Consider the following 22,872-nt stretch of genomic DNA (forward strand, 5'->3'; position numbering starts at 1 on the left):
CCGGCGTCGTCTTCTTGCTCGAGGTCAGCGTGTCGCGGGAGGACGGCGCTTGCCTTCGTCTTGAACGCGAGGTCGACGTCCGGCGTGCCTTCCGTCGGGGCGTCGGGGGCGTCGATTCGCTCGTCGGCCAACGAAGCGCGGCCTCCCGCTTGGCCTTGATGGCCCCGCCTCCTCCTCCGTTGGCGGGGGAGAGAACGGAGCGAGCTCGAATGTTGCTCTTCCACCACGCGGGGAAGACGTCGTCGATTCCGCCGCCGGCGGACGGGTTGTCGGCCGCCATTGTCGTTGTCGCGCGGCGGTGGAAGAAGTATCATGTCGTAGCTGCCGTCGAAGGACATGAAATCAAGAGTCCCGAAACGAAGCACCGCCCCGGGCCGGAGAGGTTGCTGGAGACTGCCCATCTGGAGCTTGATGGGGAGCTGTTCGTCAGCACGCAGCAGGCCCCTACCTGGCGCGCCAACTGTCGGCGTTACGAGACAGGGGGGTCCCTAAGCCGACGAGTGAGTGTGCTGCGTGCCCCAGCCCAGATGGGTCGAGCGCGTGGGCGAGCGCGAAGGGGGGAGAGCGAGGTGGCCGGAGTCGAGCGTGAGAGAGGTGGAAGTCCCGCGGCCTTCGTGTTCGTCCCGCGCCCAGGTCAGGTGCGCTTGCAGTAGGGGGGTTACAAGCGTCCACGCGGGTGAGGGAAGCGAGCGGCCCCAAGAGAGCGCCTGTCCCGTCCTCGGTCCCGCGCGGCCAACCCTCTCTAAGAAGGCCCTGGTCCTCCCTTTTATAGTCGTAAGGAGAGGATCCAGGTGTACAATGGGGGGTGTAGCAGAGTGCTACGTGTCTAGCGGAGAGAGAGCTAGCGCCCTAGGTACATGCCAATGTGGCAGCCGGAGAGGTCTTGGCACCTTGCTGGCGTGATGTCGTGGCTGTCGGAGGTGCGACGGAGCCTGGCGGAGGGACAGCTGTTGGAGCGGTCGAGTCCCTGCTGACGTCGCCCTGCTTCCGTAAGAGAGCTGGGGGCCGCCGTCGTCACAGAGCTTGTGGAGCGCCATCATTGCCCATCTGGCGGAGCTGGCCGGATGGGACGCCGGTCTTGTTCTCCGTGACCCGAGTCGATTCGGGGTAGGACGATGATGGCGCTTCCTGTTGACGTGGCGGGTCTGTGCCCTAGGCAGGGTGACGTGGGGGCTCCTCCGAAGCCGAGGTTGAGTCTGTCCTCTGTTGCCGAGGCCGAGCCCGAGCCATGGGGTCGGGCGAGGCGGAAGTCGTTCGGCCGAGGCCAGGGCGGAGTCCGAGCCCTGGGGTCGGACGAGGCGGAGTTCGAGCCCTGGGGTCGGGCGAGGCGGAGTTTCGTCGTCTTCCGGGTCTTAGCCCGAGTCCGAGCCCTGGGGTCGGGCGGAGCGGAGTTCGCCGTCTTCCGGGTCTTAGCCCGAGTCCGAGCCCTGGGGTCGGGCGGAGCGGAGTTCGCCGTCTTCCGGGTCTTAGCCCGAGTCTGAGCCCTGGGGTCGGGCGGAGCGGAGTTCGCCGTCTTCCGGGTCTTAGCCCGAGTCCGAGCCCTGGGGTCGGGCGGAGCGGAGTTCGCCGTGGCGCTTTTGGCAAGGCCTGACTGCCTGTCAGACTCACTCTGTCGAGTGGCACCGCAGTCGGAGTGGCGCAGGCGGCGCTGTCCTTCTGTCAGACTGGTCAGAGGAGCGGTGGAGTGACGGCGGTCACTTCGGCTCTGCCGGGGGCGCGTGTCAGGATAAAGGTGTCAGGCCACCTCTGCGTTAAATGCTCCTGCAATTTGGTCAGTCGGTGTGGCGATTTAGTCAGGGTTGCTTCTGAGCGAAGCCAAGGCCTCGGGCGAGCCGGTGATGCGTCCGCCGTAAAAAGGGGGGCCTCGGGCGAGACGGAAGTCTCTCGAGGTCGGCTGCCCTTGGCCGAGGCTAGGCTTGGGTGAAGCGTGATCGAGTCACTCGTGACTTAATCGTACCCATCAGGCCTTTGCAGCTTTATGCTGATGGGGGTTACCAGCTGAGAATTAGGCGTCTTGAGGGTACCCCTAATTATGGTCCCCGACACATAGCTACACCACCCATTGTACACCTGGACCCTCTCCTTGCATCTATAAAAGGGAGGTTCAGGGCCTTCCTGCGGGAGGGTCGCGCGGAGGGACGAGCAAACGAACAGGCTCACTTTCTCTCTCGCGCGAACGCTTGTAACCCCTACTACGAGCACACCCCCTGGTGCGAGATAATACGAGCCGCGTTTTCCCCTTGTGTTTCGTCTCGAGCCAATCCATCTGGGCAGGGGCACGCAACGACAAATTTACTGGTTGGCTTAAGGACCCCCGGGTCCGAAACGCCGACAAAATAGTACTGGAATTTGATAACTAAAACTGTCTGTAAAAATTAGATGCCACCATAGGAGTTGTTTTTTACCCGTGGGTTGACCTAAATAAACCACCCAAAAAATAAAAAAAAAAGTAGCAGTCCGTCATGGAAAAAAAAGCATTTTCAATCTCATCAGGATGGCTCGTCCCAAACGAAACCGACAGCACGCAGGACGGCGGCGTCAACGGGGCAACCTTCAATAATCCTTATTACTACGTGAGAGCCAATTAAGCAACTAAGCACGCCATCTCGACGGCATCGATCTCCAGAAGATCGCGGCAGCTAGCGTATACATCTGCTAGCTCTATAGCGGCTCCTACACTGCAGAGCTGGAGGATAGAAAGAGACGAAGGCCATGTCGCTGTCAGGTCCAAATATACAAAGGCGTATCTACGTCGACGCAAAAGGGACCTCGCAACCAGTCACGCACGTCCGATCGAGCTTCGAGAGAGAGAGTTTCTTTGTATATTTTATTGTACGTACCAACTCGCGGTACAGGTCATGAAATTTCTGTGTAGCTACGCGTCTATAGTCTAGGTTAGTCTTGTGAAAACTACCGCGAGGCAAGAATACTCCCTAGATCACGCTACTGTGCTCCTTCCGTTTTTTTTATTTGTGGTATTGCCATTCTTTTTTATTTATCGTGTTTTGGTAAAAAATAAATCGAGAAGGGAGCCACTAGTTCAAAGAAAATATTCTTACATGAATTACGAAGACAAGATCACTATAAGTACCTCCAAACTATAATATGTTGACTGACACGAAAAATTTCATGCAATACAATTTATCGTATTTTGGCGGGATGTATTCAAGCGTTGTCATTTCCGACACACTTCTTTCTTTCTTTCTATAAACCCTTTTTTATTCCACCTTACCAATGCGAGTATTTATAACTCTAGCTCGTACCGGCAACTTGGAATAATAGAGCTTGAACTCGGAGAGCCAGTCAAGCTCTAGGGATATGCAATTGCAATGGCGAAAACATCCAAAACCAGCACGGCAGCAGGGCAGAAGAACAAAAGGACAAGCCTTGTCCTGTCCTGTGTAACCACCACGTTATGCTCCGGAGATCAAACTCAGATGACGCCCGCCACGCACATGTGCAGCACGAGACCGGTCACTGACGACTCCGGCCGGCCGGCGTCCACCGCTAGCTAGCTAGTCTTTGGTCGTCTGCTCGTCGCTTACAAGTTGCCTGCCGCTGCTGTAGCTGTAGCCGCCGGCCAGTCGCTGTTGTAGGTAATTCGTCAACGAAGAACGGAGTAAATAAGGCAGACTACTAGCAAACCACACCACAGTCATTAAAAGAACCGAGTATCAATCTCGATCTCGCTCGTAGTCCACAGACCCTGGCTCCTGGATCAGCGATGCCCTCCTTCCTCGTAGTAGCCTTCTTCGTCCTCCTCTGCCTCGGCCTCAACAACCTTCCGGCGCTCGGTGACGCCGGCGGCGGCAACGAGTACTCCTTCGTCTACTCTGGCTTCGGCGGCGCGACCGGTGCCAGCCTCGTCCTTGACGGCACGGCCACGGTCACCCGGGAAGGCGTCCTCAAGCTGACGAACGACGAGCAGGCCAACCTGAAAGGCCACGCGTTCCACCCGACTCCAGTCCAGTTCAGGGACTCCTCCTCCTCCTCCTCGCCCAATAATGGCACGGCGGCGGTGCGGTCCTTCTCCGCCACCTTCGTCTTCGCCATCATCTCCGCCTCCACCTACTGGAGCAGCGACGGCATGGCCTTCGTCGTCTCCCCGGGGAAGGACCTCTCGGGCGCGTCGTCCGCGCAGTACCTGGGCTTGCTCAACAGCACGAGCGACGGCCCCGGCGCCGCCGCCAGCAACCACGTGCTCGCCGTGGAGCTCGACACGGTGATGAACGTGGAGTTCCAGGACATCGACAACAACCACGTCGGCGTCGACGTCAACACCCTCTCCTCCGTCCACTCTCGCGCCGCTGCCTTCTACGACGACGACACGGAAGGAGGAGGAGGAGGTGCGTGGAAGAACTTGACGCTCAGCAGCGGCGACGCCATGCAGGTCTGGATAGACTACGACGGGGAGGCCAAGCAGCTCAACGTGACGCTGGCTCCCATCGCCACGAGAGGGGTGAAGCCATCGCGGCCGCTGCTCTCCAACGTCACCGACCTCTCCGCCGTGCTCGCTGCCCAAGCGTCGTACGTCGGCTTCTCCGCCGCGACGGGGCCCATCCCTTCCCAGCACTGCGTGCTCGCCTGGAGCTTCGCGGTGGACGGCCCGGCTCCGCCCATCGACTTCAGCAAGGTCCCGAAGCTGCCCGACGACACCGCCGGCCGCCGCGAGGCTCTGGTCAGGGAGCTGGAGATCGCGCTGCCGGTGGCGGCGTTCGTCTTGGTCCTCGCCACCTGCGTCACCGTCGTCCTGCTGGTCCGGAGGCACCTGACGTACGCCGAGCTGCGAGAGGACTGGGAGGTCGAGTTCGGCCCGCACCGGTTCGCGTACCGGGAGCTGTTCCGCGCGACGGACGGGTTCAAGAGCAAGCACCTGCTCGGCGCCGGCGGGTTCGGCAAGGTGTTCAAGGGGGTGCTGTCCAAGTCCGGCACGGAGGTCGCCGTGAAGCGGGTGTCCCACGACTCCACGCAGGGGCTCAGGGAGTTCATCTCCGAGGTCGTCAGCATCGGCCACCTCCGCCACCGCAACCTCGTGCAGCTGCTGGGCTACTGCCGGAGGAAGGGCGAGCTGCTGCTGGTCTACGACTACATGCCCAACGGCAGCCTCGACAAGCACCTGCACGGCGAGGACGGCAAGCCGCTGCTGGAGTGGGCGCAGCGGTTCCAGATCGTCAAGGACGTGGCGTCCGGCCTCTTCTACCTCCACGAGAAGTGGGAGCAGGTGGTCGTCCACCGCGACGTCAAGGCCAGCAACGTGCTCCTCGACGGCGGCATGGTGGCCCACCTGGGCGACTTCGGCCTCGCCAGGCTGTACGACCACGGCGCCGACCTGCAGACCACGCACGTGGTCGGCACCACGGGGTACATGGCGCCGGAGCTCTCCAGGACCGGCAAGGCGTCCCCGCTCACCGACGTCTTCGCCTTCGGCACCTTCCTGCTCGAGGTCACCTGCGGCCGCCGGCCGGTCGTCGACACCGTGCGCCACGGCCGCAAGATGCTGGTCGACCGGGTGCTGGAGTACTGGCGCAGGGGCTCCATCGAGGAGACCGTGGACTCCAGGCTGCGCGGCGACTACAACCTCGACGAGGCCAGGATGGTGCTCACGCTCGGGCTCATGTGCTCCCACCCGTTCCCGGCCGAGAGGCCTACCATGAGGCAGGTCATGCAGTACCTCGACGGCGACGCGCCGCTGCCGGAGCTCACGCCGGCGGGCATCAGCTTGCTCAGCCTCATGCAGAGCCAGACGTCGTTCGACCAGTCTGCTCTGCAGTACCCGTGGTCGGGGACCAGCATGGGCACCATGACGTCGGGCATCTCCGTTGGAAGATGACACTAGTGTGTAATAATCTGTATTATATCGGTTGTTGTTGGTTCCTTGTAGTGTATTTGACCACTCTTGTGAACCCAATCCCACATGGGAGGATTCATCTTCTTGTACATAAATTCACGAGAAATATTGTGGTTTGCCATTTATATATTTTTCGTCACATGGTGCTTTGTCATGTACGTACGTTTTCCCAAATATACTGAAATCAACTATAGGTAGGTGGTCATCAATTAACTAAATATACAGTTGTAGCTGGGGTGTTTGGTTTCTAGGGACTAATGTTTAGTCCCTTTATTTTATTCCTTTTTAGTGTATAAATTGCTAAATATAGAAACTAAAATAAAGTTTTAGTTTCTATATTTAGCAATTTTGGAACTAAAATGAAATAAAATCTAGGGACTAAACATTAGTCCCTAGAAACCAAACACCCCCGTAGTCATGTGTCTCAGACTGGCCATCTCTAATGAAGGAGAGCATGCTATCTCCATTCTCGAATATTTATCGTCCATTAGTTTATTTTTAATATGAAATGCGATAAATAAAAATAACAGATGGGAGTATGATGTGTCACATGGAACCCGTGGTAGTGAGCTAAGGTGGAAAAAAGAGAGTATTTACTTTAGGGACCCTTTACAAAGCATTGAACGAGTAAAGCTATGGGAAGTCATATTGTGAGTCGGATTGAATCAATTCTCGAATTGACTTGAAGCTAAGGTTGAATTCAAGTCATATGCAGGCCTGCTAATGGATAACTAGAAACCTCACATCTTAATTTTGTTATTTTTGTGCTGCTTTCAGTACTGAGTATCTCCAATAGCTCCTTAAAATCTTGGTTCCCATCCTTACATTAGAAAAAAACATGTCCAACAGTGACTTACAAGTAGGGCTGACAATGGGCTATAATTTTTGCACTATAAGATTTAAGGATCGAAGCGAGTTAGGATCGGGCTTTATTTTTAGTCATTTTTAAACTATAGTTTATTTAGGGCATTGACATTTTGTGAAGAACTATTTGGATCACGATCCATTACCACCCCTACTTACAAGTCCTTATTTTTCTGCAGGCCAATATACTCCCTTCACGGCACGGGCGCAAATTTCGGCCACTCCTCGGGCTTCCAAAACCATATATGAGGCAATTGAGGCCTCGACATGCGACGGAACAGCGGGTGCATGCTCTCCAGGACTGTGAGGCGAGCCTGCCAGCACAAAAGCTAGCAGGCGCGCAGTGGTGCTTACGGCGCTCGTTGTCGTTGCTCTGCCTGTCCATTGGATTTAAAGTTTTAGGGAGATCCTAATGGGCCAAATAGGCTGAATCAGTGAATCGTGAGATAGCCCAATAGGCCGAATCGTGCGCGTCACAAGTTTTTGTTAGTTTAAGAGCCCAGAGTAGACAGATCTGCATCCTCTGCTGACTGACGACGAGACGACGGCACTGTTCGTGGGCAGTGATCGGGCAGTCCAGCATCCGATCACGCACCCACCAACCAACTTGCGTTGACATGACACCTGCACATACCTAGCTCCACTTAACCGACAACAGTACGTTGCCATCAGCGGATCAGTTCTCACGAAACCAAGAAAGGAACAGCAACAGCATCCACATAGGTATATGTGTGTGTGCTGCCTCTGTCAATGACACTGTAGAGCCCAAAATCTTTATAAGGTGAAAATAATAGAATAAATAAACACATGTATGAAAGTGTTTTGGGAATTATTTGATTTTCTTGCAAACCCAACTATGAGAACTAAAGTAGTCAAATACCAAATAAATAAATATGAAAATATGCATCCCATGCTGAGGTTCTTGTATCTGTGCATTTGTGTTTAAATTCACGAGACAAGTTTAAAAATAATAATAATAATAATAATAGTAGAATTTAAAAATGGAGGAAAGAAGAGAGAAGAGGGGAAAAGAATATACATTATAAAGAAAATAAAATATTATAAATAAATAATAGGAGTTTTCTTCATGTTAGGATTTTTTTTGATATATTTGGAAAGTTGAAGTTCAAACATATTTAAATTTGAATTGAAGTTTCAAATTTGGTAAAGAAATAAGAAAAGAAAACATAAAAAGAAAGAAAAAGGCTCAGCTGAACCTCACTGGGCCGATTTCTTCTCCCCCGCGGCCCATCTTCCGCTTTTCTCCGCGCGCACGGCCCAGCTTGTCACCTGCGCGCCGACACGTGGGCCCGGGGTGGCAGCCGCACATGGTTCTGCTGCGCGTGGGCTGCTTCGTGCTGAGGCGATGACGGATGGGCCCGCGTGGTCAGCGTTGTCTTCCTCCCCAACGACCTGCGTGGAATCCTGGGGATCCTCCAACCGAATGCCGCGAGATTCAAGCCGACGGGCGCGGACCTCGGGACCAGGTCGGCCAAGCTCGGACTCGCCCCTTGCCCTGTGATCTATATATTGAGCATCAAAGCCATCGGAAGGAGCACAGCACCATCGAGCAGGCGGGAAAGAGAGAGATTGGGATGGGGCCGCCGCCGCCTAAACTAAGGATTAGCGTCAAGAATTGGAGCACAGCACTTCGCATGCGTACGGTAGACCTTCGTGGAGCCTCTTCAAGCGCGGTGATGGCTCGGTGCTGCGACAATTGCTCGTCGTAACTCCATAGTCCGCACCTCCCTGTGGCCGAGCCCCCACTTCATCTTCTAATGGTGGTAAGCACCTTCGTTAAGTTCCCCTCGGTCCCCACTATGCATAGCTTCATTTGGACCAGAGAATTAGTCACCGCAGCTCAATTTCGCACAACCCCGGCGATGGCGCCGTCGCATGGGCTGGGCGGCGCCACCTCTGCTCAGGTGTTGGCGTGGGGGAGGATAATGGGAGGCATCTGCCCGTCCGTCCCACTGTGATTGGCTAGGATTAGATATAGGCATACCCTTCGATGGATCGATCCTGGTTCGTTGATCTTGGATCCATCGGCTATGGCTCTGGCGCTGGTACGCTAATAGATGACCGTTGGATGGGATCTGACGGACCCGATCCGATCTCGCTTTCATAAAATAACCACCGTCAGATTCAAATCCAATGGCGTGGAATGGATACCGGTTCGTTTAAAACGACCTTCTAATCTTAGTCGTCGCGTGGCGATCCAATGGCCGAGATCCATCCGAACCCCTTGCAGTCGCACATATTGCATATAAAACCCTCGGATTTAGGGTTTTGAACCCGCGGTCCTCTGAGTACTATTCGTTGTGTCTCGGTAAACTTACGCCAGAACCCCTGCACTCTCTGGAAAATGACGCCCAGTCCAGAACCCGTTTAAAATGTATAAATGAATTAGCAAATGTATTTTTAATACAAAAACAATTCCTAGAACTTAGTTAATTCATAGAAAATTTATATGAACTCCAAATTACCTCATTCCAGTTCCTAAAACTTTATAATATTATCCTTTATCATTTAGTGCCTTTGTTTAACCATGAAACTTGAATTAAAATTGCTCAATTGAATTAATCTATTCTAGGTGCTAAATGATTTCAGAAATTCATAACTCAATATCCGTAGCTCTGAATTTAGTGGTTCTTGTTTCTACGATCTTGTAGCAACGCGTAGATCATAATTATACAGTTTATCCTTATGTTTGGTGTAATGTTAATTTTGCCTATACACTGTTTGTTTGTAATGCTACGACTAGCGTGAGGACACGTGTCATATGAAGAGCAAGTGGTACCTGGAATCTCAAGTCCCAGGCAAGTTGTGCCCTTGTCCACTTTGTACCCAATAATGTTCTTTATAATCATTTACCATGCATAGGTTTAATTTTGATGGGACCCAATAGGTCACCCTAGATTGTTTATCCTGAATACCTTGTTTACCCCTGAATCATTTGGGTAGTTCTGCTACTTCTTTATATGGTTTTGGGTTAATATTTCCTTATATCTATGTTCCAATTATGTTGTTATTTTATTTATGTTCATGACAAGATCATTAAATGTTAATTGGAACATAGAGCTTAACTTGAGAAACACGTGCCACCACAAGGGTTTATGGACGCCCTTGGATGATTAATTAGGAAAGCCAGTGGAGGACTACCTTACCCGAAAGGGGCAAGAGCAGTAGGGTAGTGGTCAGTGTAGGGAGGTCCTTGGTTGATTTTGCTGCGATGGCGGTCAGGCAAGAACCCTGCATTGGAGCTTCCTATAAACTGTAGCGGATTTTCTGAAGCTAGTGGAACTTTGTAAAGGCCTCGTAGTGTTACCCTGCCTCGCCTCCTCGGTAGAGGTGTATGGGAAGTCGCGATCCCTTGGCAGACGGGTAACATGACTTGTGGGTAAAGGGTACAACCTCTGCAGAGTGTAAAACTGGTATACTAGCCGAGCTCACGGTCATGAGCAGCTCAGGACTCTCTGATGATTAAATTATGAAACTAAATTCAATTTATCATATGCATTGCATCGCAGGTGATGTTGTTACTTTTGTTCTACTACTTAATTGGGTTGGTATTTACTTATACTTAGTAATTGCTAATAAAATTTTGACCAACTTTAAAAGCAATGTTCAGCTCTAACCATCCTCTTTGGTAAGCCTTACACTTCACGTGAGCTCCCACCTTTGGCGAGTTCATGCACCTTATTCCCCACAACTTGTTGAGCGATGAACGTATGTGAGCTCACTCTTGCTGTCTCACACCCCCCACAGGTCAAGAACAGGTACCGCAGATGAGGCGCATGGAGGATGCTGCGATGAGTTCGTGAGAGATCTAGGTCGTCGTCTCCCAGTTAACTTTGGGTTGCTGGACCGTTGTCTCCATATAATGTAATTATTTATTTATTTTGTACAAAACTCCGATTACATAGTAAAGATGTGACATTCGATCCTGTGCCATGATTCATCATATGTGTGAGACCTGGTCTCAGCACACCTGATGATTATGTTCGCGCCCGGTTCTTGGTGCCCCGAAACCCGGGTGTGACAGACACACACCCGCCCAGGGAGTTGGAACATGCCTGTCCATTGTTGGCAATGCAATGCCCAAGCCCAATACACTGCACTAGCTCCTGTGTTACTGTCAACCAGGTGCCGTTTTTGGTGAACAGAACCGCACTGGGCTGGACTGGACTGAAGCAGCAGTAACAAACAGTAGCCGGGGCAGCGTGCAAGCACTCTGTGGATCTTCAGATAAATTAAACAATAATTGAATGGAGAACGGTGAGGTTAGCTAATCGTCTGTTCATTCTGCAGTTCACCGTAAAAGACAAAGCCATCTTTGTTGATTCAGACAGGCCACGCCTTACCATGCATGTTCCACCGATCCAAACCATGCAATCAATCATACAAACAGGCAAGCGACTGCATGCTCGCCCAATTAATCGCCTGCACTGCACTGCAGGATACTTGCAGACTTTCAACTCAAGTTCGAAACAATACCTAGCTAGATTACAAGCCGAAATCAACAACAACATTACAGAAGCCACAGACAACTTAGATCGAGCGCCACTAGATCACTGACCGCACCCCGCCTTGGTTGGTGGCGATCAGCGCGGAAACCGGCAGCAAAACCCCCCCATAATTAACAACGTCCCTCGCATCGCATCTTCCTGGTACGCAGAAACACTCCGACACGGTCGCCCGGTGGTTTTGGATTGTCCACGGCGGTTCATGAACCGAGGCGATACGTCGTCATGCCGTCGGCCATGAACGCGCCGCCGTCCAGGTACAGCGCGGCCGCGGTCTGCGGGTGGAAGCCTTCCATCATGACGAATGGCATGTCCTCCGACGGCTTCCAGTGCCGCTTCCGCTGGTTGATGAACCAGTTGTTGATCTGCTTCTGGTCCAGGCCAGTCGCCTCTGCCAGCGCGATCTTCTCCGTCTCCTGCATGTTCAGACAAACACAAGCACAGCGAGCCAAGGGCACAAGGCACGCGCGTGCTGTATGAGTACGGTAATCGATCTGTCAGCATTGTGTTAAGGCACGGCCGCACGGGAGATTAGTCTCTCACCGAAGGGTACGGCCACTTGTAGTGCAGCTCCCACCAGTGGAGGAGCTTCTGCCTGGCCTCCTTCGGCAGCTTCCCTTTCTTCTTCTTCTTGGAGAACTCCTGCCTCAGGCTGCTCAGGTACCCGCTGTACTTCTTCAGGAGCTGGTACTTGAGCTCCTTGTCCTCCGCGCGCGGGTCGATCTCCGGCGGCTCGTTCTCGCGGCCGCTCGGATCCATGTCGTCGTCTTCCGAAGAGCCGGCCCCTTCTGATGACTTACCATCTGCAGAAGAAGAAGAAAAAAAAAAGAGAGGAGCTTTTGGTAAGGTCACGTGTTTCCACTTTCCAGCCAGAGGTTTTGTTCTGTCGTCGTCGAATTTCAAAGTGTCTCGTCAGTTTCGACCACGCTGGGCTGCCGCCTGCCACCGATCAAGAGAGCTGTGAGCACATCGGAAAGCCCATAACTGTGTGTGTAAAGAACTATATCCGTTCTGGAATGCCAGGGTAGGTCGAACAGTGGAATTTTGGAACAGCAATAGTGTAGAATATTGCCAATGGGGGTGGTAAGATAAGGGTTTTTAATATAGGATTCGAATAGTAGAACAAACAAGACCAGAACAAATCGAGAATGTGGAGGCCACAAATTTGTGGTCTGTCATTACATGATATACCTATGATATAATGCAATCGTGCCACTACGTACTTTGTAGAGAAAACTCATAACAGAATTATCAGAAACCGATGGGGGGAATGCTAAATTAGCCAGGACCAGTCAAAACTTTCAACTGCAAAAAACCTTCTATATATAAATTTTGCATCAAACATTGTTTCATTAAAGTTCTAATTGAGGTCAAACATTAATCATAGAAAAACTAAATACGTGTAAGGAAGTTTAATTTTTCTTGGTTGTAAACAGAAAGGTTCCAAGCAATAATGTATCAATAACTTCACTAGAATAAGCGAACTATTGCCTTGTATTTAATCCTTATCCGCGGCCAATGTAATTGAATGAATAAACTTTTCAGGTGGGCAATACAAGTATCCAAGTAGTATAGCAGTGTAAGTGAATAATGACGTTGAAAATAAACAATTATATATATGGCCATAACTTCAGTTCAGAGATGGGTAGGAAAAGTAGCAGATCCTTTAACAAGGGTACAATGGAAGAATTTGTTGGCCAAGCGATGATGGAAACATGACAAAATATCATATTATCCATGGTACTCAACAAGGAAGTTCATGCATCTTTTTTCCCTTGTATGCTATGCAGAAAGGTCTATCTTGTGGTTTTGAACAGGTGAATATAAAAAATGTACGCAGTGTGTACGTTTAGTAGAGTAGCTGTAGTTCTGCCACTCATTCTCCCATGGATACTATTGATTTTTGTATTCTAAAATCTCTTTTGCATATGCATCACAGTTATTATTGTGAAGCCTATAGCATTAACATTTTTTACATGGCGTCATTATAGCAGGGAAACAAGGGCAGTGCTTAACTGCTTATACACCAATCAATTTAGTTTGCATAAACTATTAGCTTTTAATTAACAATTGAGATCATAATAACAGATAAAACATGCCTTTTGTTCTGATAAAATGGAAGTGAAACTTTGATGGAAACCTCTAAAACTATGTAAATGAGGCAGTCATCAGGCAGATATATATGCCAACCAATCACACCCAAAACCCTAAGCCAAATGGGAAAGATGTCTAGTACGCTTATATTTCAACACATATGTATGCATTTCTCAACGTTCTTAATCTAGTTTTCACACGTTAATCCATACACAAAGTAAAACCAGACCCCAAATGGTCACTTGCTAATTTTATAGCTTGAGTGCAGCATGACCCATACTCCCTGCACCCTAAGATTTAAGGGATAAAAAAATTGTCCTATGCCAGACAATCCTAAATTTGATCAAATTTATAGAAGACCATTTAATATTTATTACATCAAAGAGGTGAATTATGAAATTATATTTTTATAATGTATCTAGTTATGCTTTTTGATGACGTAAATATATGTTTTTTTTCTATAAACATGGTCAAACTTCTGATAACTTGCCTTAGGACAAACTTAGATCCTGTATATTTCAGGACCCAGTGAGTAACTAACAAAAAACAAACAATTATTTAAGAGAATAGCTAATACACTTCCTTTACTGAAAATCCTACCCGACAAGACTACTTCCATATAAAAAAAGTTATGCTTAAAAATAGGGAAATAACCCTCCATATGGGCATGTGGGTATGAATTTTTTGGGACAGGAATGGTTACTTTCCAACTTTAGGAGAAAGTGAAACATCTGTAGCGTAAAAAAATGCATTAATGCACAGTATAAGATACATTTATTCGAATAATTTAAAGAGAAATGCATGGTGGAAAAACTTAAACTTTAGCAACAAGAACCGGCACATTCCTATTACAAGATCTAATATTGAGTGCATAGATTTGTATAGAAGATACACTTGAAACTTTTGGAGAAGTGCACAGCCATAATAATTGTTGGCTTCATGTTAGATATCTGAACTAGTCACTCACATGAAATGATCTTCATTTTTTTTATTGCTTTTGCAGTTGAAAACCCAGAGCAAAATTAAACCATAATTTAGGAAAAAAAATTATAAAAAAACGTTGTTGTAACAAGATATAGTCAAAGTTGTATTCGGGAACAGGGAGTTTATTTCTATAGTTCACATGCCTTAACATAAGCAATGGATAATTTCCTGCGTGGCTGCGTCTGTTATTGTCGTATCAATTGCAGTAATCTCAAATTGACCTCCTTAGATTCTATCAACAAAAACAGACAGATGTAACTAAACTAAATCGTCAATGGCTGAGGGCTGAGGCTGGCAGGGGGGTAGTGGTTTTCAGGGTCTGGTGACTTCCTGATGGGTTCTGTTGTTGTAAGAAACATCTGAACCTGTGTACTGCAGCCTACATAAGACGCCAGCCTATGCTCCTGTCGTACACAGCTTGGCACAGCCAGTGGCGTAGAACAGTTCCACAGTGTGTAGCATGAACCTTAAACACAAATCTGCAAACGCATGGCTGCAGTGCAGCTGCACGTCCAGCTGCAAAACAGGCCGGCCGGCAGCACCCCCCGGAGGACACGAACGGCGACCATCTCTGTGTGTGTGTGTCTCTCTCTCATACACACAGGCTACCTTGTTCTGCTGCCACTGCTACTGCAACCCCAACACGATTGCAGTAACAGCTACAGGCCACAGCAGAACAGCTGCCGGCAATGTTGCTACAGCTGCGACAGGTGGAGAATCCATGTCACCATTTCCCAATGCACCTCTGATGTGTCTCTAATCTCTAGTAGTAGGATAGAGCTGCAAGGAAAGACGAGATGCATGGGATGCCGCTTGTAGCCTACTCCTACACACGCAAGATACAAGGCAAGGGAAAAATAATAATACTCTATATACTACGAATGAAGCTGCATCGATCTATGAGAAGGAGACTCCAGTGCGGGGATGAAACGAAACAGCCGGATTCTCCTGCCTTGGAACCCTAAAGGCCTAAATACAAGTAAACATCACAGCCAAGCAAGCTTCCTGTCACTTGTCACTTGTCAGATGAAAAAGAAAGGCCGAAGAGAGGAGCCAAGCCAAGGGCCGGGTGTTTGTCGACGAGAGCTCATGCTCATCAGCTCATCTGATCTGATGAAAGCCTGCCTTAGCTAGCATGTGCTGGATCTATGCGTACCAGCGGAGAAGAGGCTGATTAAACAATGGCGAGGAACGAGAGGAGGCAGCCCGTCCATGCGACACGGCGCCTCACTGTGCCCTCGATGCCAACCAAAAGCAAAGCGACATACTTAATTAGTGGCTAATCCCTCTTTTGTGATTAGACTATTAGCGCTTACGTGCTGCCGTGCTGGGGCTTACCTGATTGATTGTTAATTGGGGTTTTTTTAATTCGGAGGTGGTGATTAAAGTAATGGAGAGGAGAGGGGATTAAAGTAATGGAGGAGGGAAGGGCGAGGAGGGCGGCCAGGTTAGCTCACAATGGCAATGATCCAGAGCAACCACCCCTACTGCCCAGAAGCAACCGTCCTCAATGCGGCAAGGCCTCCTCCAGACTCACTCCAGACAGCATGCCATGGCGCGCGATATAAAAACACGGGGCCGCCATGTAGTACGAGCACGGCGAGAGAAGGACCCGGAGAGCAAGCAGAAAGAAGACGACGAAGCGCCGCGGCCGGCCTGCCTGGTGCTCCGATATATCATCGGTCGATCTTACTTCTTACCGGCGAGCGAGAGGCGCGCGGAGGAGGAGGAGCCGCCGCCGGCGATGGAGTCGAGCTGCGCCTCCACCCGCTTGAGGAACTCCATGGCCTCGTCGATCGGCCGGGTCAGCTCCTCCCGGTACTTGACGAGCATGTTGCAGTACGCCTCCTGCACGCCGCGCCGGCGACCACATGCGATGTGATGCGATTGGCAGAGAGAGAGAGAGAGAGAGAGAGAGACGAGGTTAGCAAAACGAAACGAAGGAAGGGCGCGGCAAAGTAGCTAGCTGTGTGGATTACCGACCATGAACTGGTCCAGCTCCGGGTCGCGCGGCCCGTGGCGGCCCGGCGGGCGCGCGTCCAGCTTCGCCGCCATGGCCGTCAGCCTCTCCAGCAGGTCCGGCGGCGCGCCCACCTGCAGTGTCACAGCGCGCGCGTGCTTGCGTCATTTCGTAGCCACCATGTGAGGGTGATCGTGATTCGTGAGGAGCGAGGCGACGCGACAGGCGCGCGGATAGATTACGCATCAAATTAAGCAAATCTCGTTTCACGAATCTAACAAAAAAAGCTAGGTGCGTTTTTTTTTCCCGACGGCGGCTGATGCCGATGCCAGGGTACTGGTAGCGCAAGCGAGCTCGAGGCGGTCGCCTACTTTCTGGCAGTCGAGGTAGGCGGCGAGGAGCGCCGAGTACTGCGGGTGCGCCACGATCTTGGCCTTTATGGCGTCGGCCTCCGCCGCCGACATCTCGGCGCCGTGCTTGGCGTACGGCGACTGGTGCTGCTGCTGCTGCGACGACGACGGGCCCGCGGTGGTGCCGTGGTGCAGGAGCGCGAGCGGCGCGCCGTAGTACGCGGGGGACGCCGCCGCCGCCGTCGACAGCGGCAGCTGCAGGAAGGACGAGGACGACACCGCCGCCACCGCCTTGGAGTTGGAGTTGGAGCCCCCGCACCCGCCGCTGCTCCCGGCTCCGGTCCCGAGGTTCCCGAAGTTCTGATCCATGGACGAAAAGGAACAGCGGGCGGGATGATGGAACCCTAGCGAGCGAGGGGCCTGAAAATAAAGCTCGCCGGTCAGCAAGGAAGGAGGCGTCCGGTCCCTGTAGCTTCTCTCCCTCTCTCAACACTAATGGCGGCGGCCGTGGAACGTACGCTCACAGTTGGAGGAGGATGAGGAGGTGAGAGAGGGAAGGTGCGGCTAGATATTAATGGGAAGGAGAGGGGAACGAGAGGGGGGAAGGGAAAGGTGTGCGCGACCGCCCTCTGCCCCTGTGTGAAGATTGGATGGCTGCCTGGCCCTGGCTGGTGGCGACCCCTTTTTCTCGCGTCACATCTCACCGGAGAAGAGGGCCTCCGAGCTGCCGAGGCCAGCAGTTGCATGACAGACGTATGCCGCCGTAGCCGTATGCGTATGCACGTAGATACGCTGCTGCTCCATGACCATGCATGGATGGACAGGGTTATACAACAAGATAGTAATAAACCTCCGCAGTTAAATGTGTTTCAAATATATAAAACTACTATCTTCACGATAAATTTCTTTTAAAATATATTGTGGTTTACTAAAAATAAATTTAAAGATTCCTGACTATAGCCGTTTGAATGTTGTTTGCAAAAAAAAAAAAAAATAGATCCCTTTGTAAATGTTGTTTGCTAATTAAAAATAAATTGAAACAAGTTTTATATCTTAAAATTGTATATTATTTGAATAATTGGTGGTTAAATTTGTAGAGTTATTCTTTTCTCTATGTAAAATATAGTTATCATTGCGAAAAATATAATTCATAAGAAAATGAACATTTTTATAACCAAAATACTACGTGTATATTTGCCGGATACCTGGCAAGTCTCACGCTATAGTAAGGTCGTCTAGAGTCTCTTTAGTTAGGCCGTGACCATAAAAAAGGTTGTAGTAAACTCTGAGTTGTAACAAAAGTTGTTGTGTGTATGAGCTGTAAAAAGCTATAAATTGTTTTATGGAAGCTACTAAAAGTTCTATCAGATATGTTTGTAAGATTTTTTTTCATCTGAATGACGATAAAATTAGATTTTGAAGTTGCTTTCAATTTTACAATGAAATTAAACTGGCTTTTTTAAAAAAAACTATTGGTTGAATTGAGCCCTTTAGTTTCACTTTTGAGGAGCAAAAACCACACCCAAAATGTCAAACCAAACATACCCCTAACTAACCTAACTAGGGCTGTCGGCTGCGACTGAGCAGTAGGTTGAACATTTCGTTGAGGATTTACATATCTATACGATTATACCTAATATTATATATATATATATTCAATAGTCTTAAAGATATAAAAAATAACGTATTTTTTTATGTATCTCTCTCCCTCTCTAACTATTATGACAGTAGAGAGTTCTCTCTCTAGACTCATAAGATGAACTCATACACAAACTTATATAATTTAAGATAACTCCTGTATAGCAATATATAATCAAATGAAATCTAGCTAATTCCAAAACACACTAGGTCATAGTGACTGATTATTAATTTTGTTTATGGTTCTGTTTTCTACCTTTAGTTTCTATTTCTCTTCGATTCAGTTTTTTTGTCACGTCAGCTCTAGTATATCATCAAATTTTGTTTCAGTTTTTTCTTATTCTCGTCACGTGCGTTTCGGTTTTCCGTTTTTTCCCCACCCATCCGTCTGTGTTTTCCATTTTTCTCTATCTTCGTTTTTTGTTTCGTACTCCGCAACGTTAGCTTTGATACGGCATTATGGTCCTTTGAACGACTATTGGTTTTTTACTAGAAAATTAAATTCCCTCAGACCCCATTTGTTAATTAAATTCCATTCTAGTAATAATAATTTAGACACAAACTAATTAAGTTAATATATTTATATATTATCATAAATCATGTGAGATATATAGTTGTACACTACATTTATGTTATCGAGAAGTAAGTAGAACAATACTATTATAAGTTGCATTAAAAAAAGTAATATGTAAATCTATAGAATAAATTTTCATCTCTCACCCTATTAAATTTAGATATGATTATATATAAACTTTGTAAAGTTGTGGAGTGTCACGTTCTAAAAAAGATAGCCTATTACATTACTTAGATTCTAATTCCTCAAAATGGAGGGAAAACAAACAAGGCCTCAAGGATTTTCAGGAATTGATAGGAAAATTAGTATAGAGCTAGTTTGGAAACTTAAATTTCTTCCAGCATTTCACGGAAATCGTGGTGGGGATTTAAGTTTTCAAACTAGCTCATATTTTTTCATTTAAATATAATTAATAAGATATATTTAATACTCGTAAATCGTAATTAGTATTTAGATGTTGGATAGGCAACGGACTAGGGAACTAAACGCCCCATTAGAATGAGCGAGTATGAATGTATGATGAGGTAATTTTTGTTTATGGCCGTTGTGAACGGTTTGTGGTTTTACTCGAGGAATGTGCATGATCGGTGCCTGCTGCCCCCGTTTTGCAAGTGATGACGACCATTGACTCTTGTGATCGAGTTGTTGCATGTCATTTGCCGGCCGGGATTGACCAGGTGGGAGGCCAGGACAAGTACGGCACGCATGCTCGCACGTGTCGCAGCTAGCTTGCCTCTCGTCCGTATCGATCCAGTTGGTGTGTCGTATGGAAATTATTCGTCCGTGTTCGTTCGCAATGAGATTTTGTTTACGAGGCACATAATGAGCTCTGTTTGGATTCACAATGTATTTTGAATATGAGATTTCCAGTATCTGTTGTGAACCAAACACACAGCCTATAGGTCCCATAAACAACACATACTTTATTACCAATGTCAAGTCGCAAATGCAACAAAACTTAGCATGACATGGTACGGTAACCCTTCCCTTGCGTGCTCCCGTCCCCTCACAAAGTGTTACATGCACCCAAAAAGATCCTAAACTTTTCCCTTCTCTTGGAACAAACGTTAAGTCACAATCATACATCATATAAAAACAGCTAGCATACGTACATTATCATCCATGTTATTTAGGGAAAAGGATATTTACAATATATACGATTGGGACTCATAATAATATATAATTGAGCTAGCAAAGAAGAAAGTGTTGAGGTGCATATGTGAATTGTCTACATTTTTCCAACAAAGTAACATTTTGTGATGAACTCGTTAGCACAATTAAGTAAAATAATTGTTGCTTACTTATATTCCACGGCTGAGGTATAAGAGAGCCTCAACATTAGAAGAGTATTAGAATATAAGTGAATTTCGCCACCTCTCTCCACCAAATTAAGCCTTTTATTTTCTAATCAGACATTATCATCAATATGATGAAAAGTTAATGGTTGATAAAGGGAAAGTATTTAAAACAAATCTTTTTTTGTTGTCATCTAGAATCCCCTTATATTTCAGTATAATTTAAATTGCTAGCTAGAATGTAGGAGGGAGTACATCGCTATTATCTTGAAAGAGAAGTTGGTGGTTGAAAGTTGTGGGGAGGAAGAATGTAAGCCTCGCTTCTTCTTTTTTTGTTCCAGCAATAAAAAAATGCAGTTAATTAGCAAGGCCATCGTTTGCCTTTACTACACTCAACATTAAAATATGGGGATTGGCATGTTCATCAAACTTGTCATTTCAATCATCCGTTACGAGTGGACGCCGTAAACTGACGGGATGGGTATGGCATTTGTAAAAACATTAGATGAAAGGGACGGGTTTCACCATTATTGTATTGGTGCCGACGGTACTTCTTCCTCACTGTGAAAGAGACTGACTATTCGTTTCGGACTAAAACCGGTTGTAACAACTGTTTTTCGGACTAAAACCGGTTGTAACAACTGTAGTTCTAATTTATAGAGGCAAAAAAACTGTAAAAACAGTAAAAATCGGTACAAATTAAAGGCAAACGAATAGGCTAAGCTATATATGTCGGCAAGCATGTTACTTACTGTTCTACCAGCTGTTCTTAAAGAGATCGAGTTTACTTACATTGTCGTGGAGCTCCACACGCGTGTTTAAAGTTGGGTTTTAGGGTGCACTGATGGTAGGTTAAACTTGATTTATTAGAATAAAAACATCTCCAACAGACTTCATAATTTTTTTACATAAAAGAAATTGATTCCCATACCGCTGTTTAAATTTAATAACTCTTCATTCCTTCAGCATCGCTCTCTATTTTTAAATAGTTTGTTATTTTAGAGAATACCTAAATCACTAAATTTAACTAATCTTTTAGAGTTGCTGCTAGAGCGTATTATTTACATATTTACATTTGCATTATACTGATTTAACGAAATATAGTCCTAACCCTTTTTATAAATAAACCACATCAACAGCTACTCCAGTCGAAAATAAAGAAATAGATATATGCTACTATAATCCTCTCCTAAGATGTTCTTCCCCTCATTCTATAAGCTAATTAAGTAGAGTAGTACTAGAAGAATCTTGGGTGTTCATACTCCTGTTTGCGCACCCAAACTCCTGTCTGCACGCACTACCTTCTCCGATCCCTTTAAATAAATCCTGTAATTAATCTAAAAAATGTAGTCTCTAACGATCCAGAAGAGCTCAAATAACTCGACGCGCGTACGACGAACTCCTGTGCAAATCCACGTGCTTTCTCCACTCCAAACCGGAAATAATCTATACCGTACGATTGAGCCAGATCATACTATTACGATCGACTCATACAATTAACAAATCGTACGATTGATCACTCCGTCGGCAGCATGGCGTTCTCGTTCTCATCGCAAACTTGTGGTTGCTGATCGCACACACCCAATTGCATGCATGGCGCATTAGTATAATGTATAGTTAGCTAGCTATGCTCTGTTGTGTTTGGTAATGACGACCATGCAAGAAGAGAGACTTCCGGCAACTCGATCGCTGTCAGTTGCTAACCTATAGCTAAGCACTACGGTAACAACGACTTGATGTCATGCCTTGACTCGTGCTGTAGCTCCAGATCGATTTCGAGATGCTACCTATAGCTAGCAGAATCGACTGACCTGAGCTGGTAGCAGGAGTACTTCTCTGCCATTATTAGACAATGATATTGATTAGTTGATCGAAAACACGCTTTGGAGAGTCTTAATTCATTCACACATAGCTGTTGTAGATTAATTAGTTCTGAAATTGACTATCTGAGCAATAATATTCATGATGCATGTTGCTTTCTCAGTCTGGAAAGAAGGGGAAAAAACAAAATTCAACATGTCGCTAAATTGGTTTAGCGGTGGGACTTATTAATTGACCGAAACTTGACAAAGATAATTAAGGGTTCGCATATCAAATTCAATGATCCAGTACCAACGTCCAACGAGATCAAACTGCCTCTCGTAGCTCCTATAGGCGGTCTACAATAATACTACTTCCTCCGGCATGCTTTGTGGTTGGCTCTGTATAAAAGCCCCCTGCTAAACTTTACCATTGGCATTTTTTACTAAAGTTTAGCTACTAAAAAAATAACCAGGGTGACTAAAAATATTGTGCTAAAGTTTAACACACATTAGCACTTTTGCTCTAACAAAGGTGCTAAATTTAGAAACCAGGAACGTGGAACTTTGGCCAGGTTCCGAGGACATTCGTTCGTGGAAAGGAACATGGAAACAATCTCATTACTATAGTATTAAAACCTACTTTTAGTAGTGTACCGCGTATCACGTGAAAAGTGGTCTTAAACTCATTTTGCATTGAGTATCCCTTTCTCTCTCCCTCACTACTGGCCGTGTGCTCCTTATGGACAGCAAGTGCTAAAGCTTAACACTTTATCCAAAAAAACCTTCAAGTTGCTAAAGTTTAGTATATGCTAAATTGTAGTAGATGCTAAACTTTAGCACTAGGGAAAAAACATGCCCTAAATTCCCAAGAAGATAGGAGGCTATACACTAGCATTTACAGTAACGGCTCTTGTCTCGACAGGAATATATATGCTCT

The 22,872-nt window shown here is 47.6% G+C and overlaps 2 protein-coding genes across 3 annotated transcripts; one reads left to right on the forward strand and one right to left on the reverse strand.

The window, feature by feature from the left end:
• Positions 1 to 3,167: 3,167 nt before the first annotated feature.
• On the forward strand, positions 3,168 to 5,989 carry LOC103648309 (L-type lectin-domain containing receptor kinase SIT2). The gene has a single exon (XM_008672802.2). The coding sequence runs from the start codon at positions 3,725 to 3,727 to the stop codon at positions 5,828 to 5,830; it is 2,106 nt and encodes a 701-aa protein (XP_008671024.1). The 5' UTR covers positions 3,168 to 3,724; the 3' UTR covers positions 5,831 to 5,989.
• Positions 5,990 to 10,996: 5,007 nt separating this feature from the next.
• Positions 10,997 to 17,310, reverse strand: LOC100283277 (homeobox protein rough sheath 1). Of its 2 annotated transcripts, XM_020547748.3 has the most exons (6): positions 17,145 to 17,296; positions 16,648 to 17,046; positions 16,300 to 16,410; positions 16,017 to 16,164; positions 11,782 to 12,041; positions 11,024 to 11,654 (listed from the first exon to the last, which is right to left on the reverse strand). In XM_020547748.3, the coding sequence occupies exons 2-6, from the start codon at positions 16,993 to 16,995 to the stop codon at positions 11,439 to 11,441; spliced, it is 1,083 nt and encodes a 360-aa protein (XP_020403337.1). In that variant the 5' UTR covers positions 16,996 to 17,046; positions 17,145 to 17,296; the 3' UTR covers positions 11,024 to 11,438. The 2 variants fall into 2 exon arrangements, with proteins under 2 accessions (NP_001149651.1, XP_020403337.1); NM_001156179.2 differs by having other exon boundaries at positions 10,997 to 11,654; positions 16,648 to 17,310.
• Positions 17,311 to 22,872: the final 5,562 nt, after the last annotated feature.

The sequence above is a fragment of the Zea mays genome, chromosome 2 (genome assembly GCF_902167145.1).
Source record: "Zea mays cultivar B73 chromosome 2, Zm-B73-REFERENCE-NAM-5.0, whole genome shotgun sequence".
NCBI lineage: Eukaryota > Viridiplantae > Streptophyta > Magnoliopsida > Poales > Poaceae > Zea > Zea mays.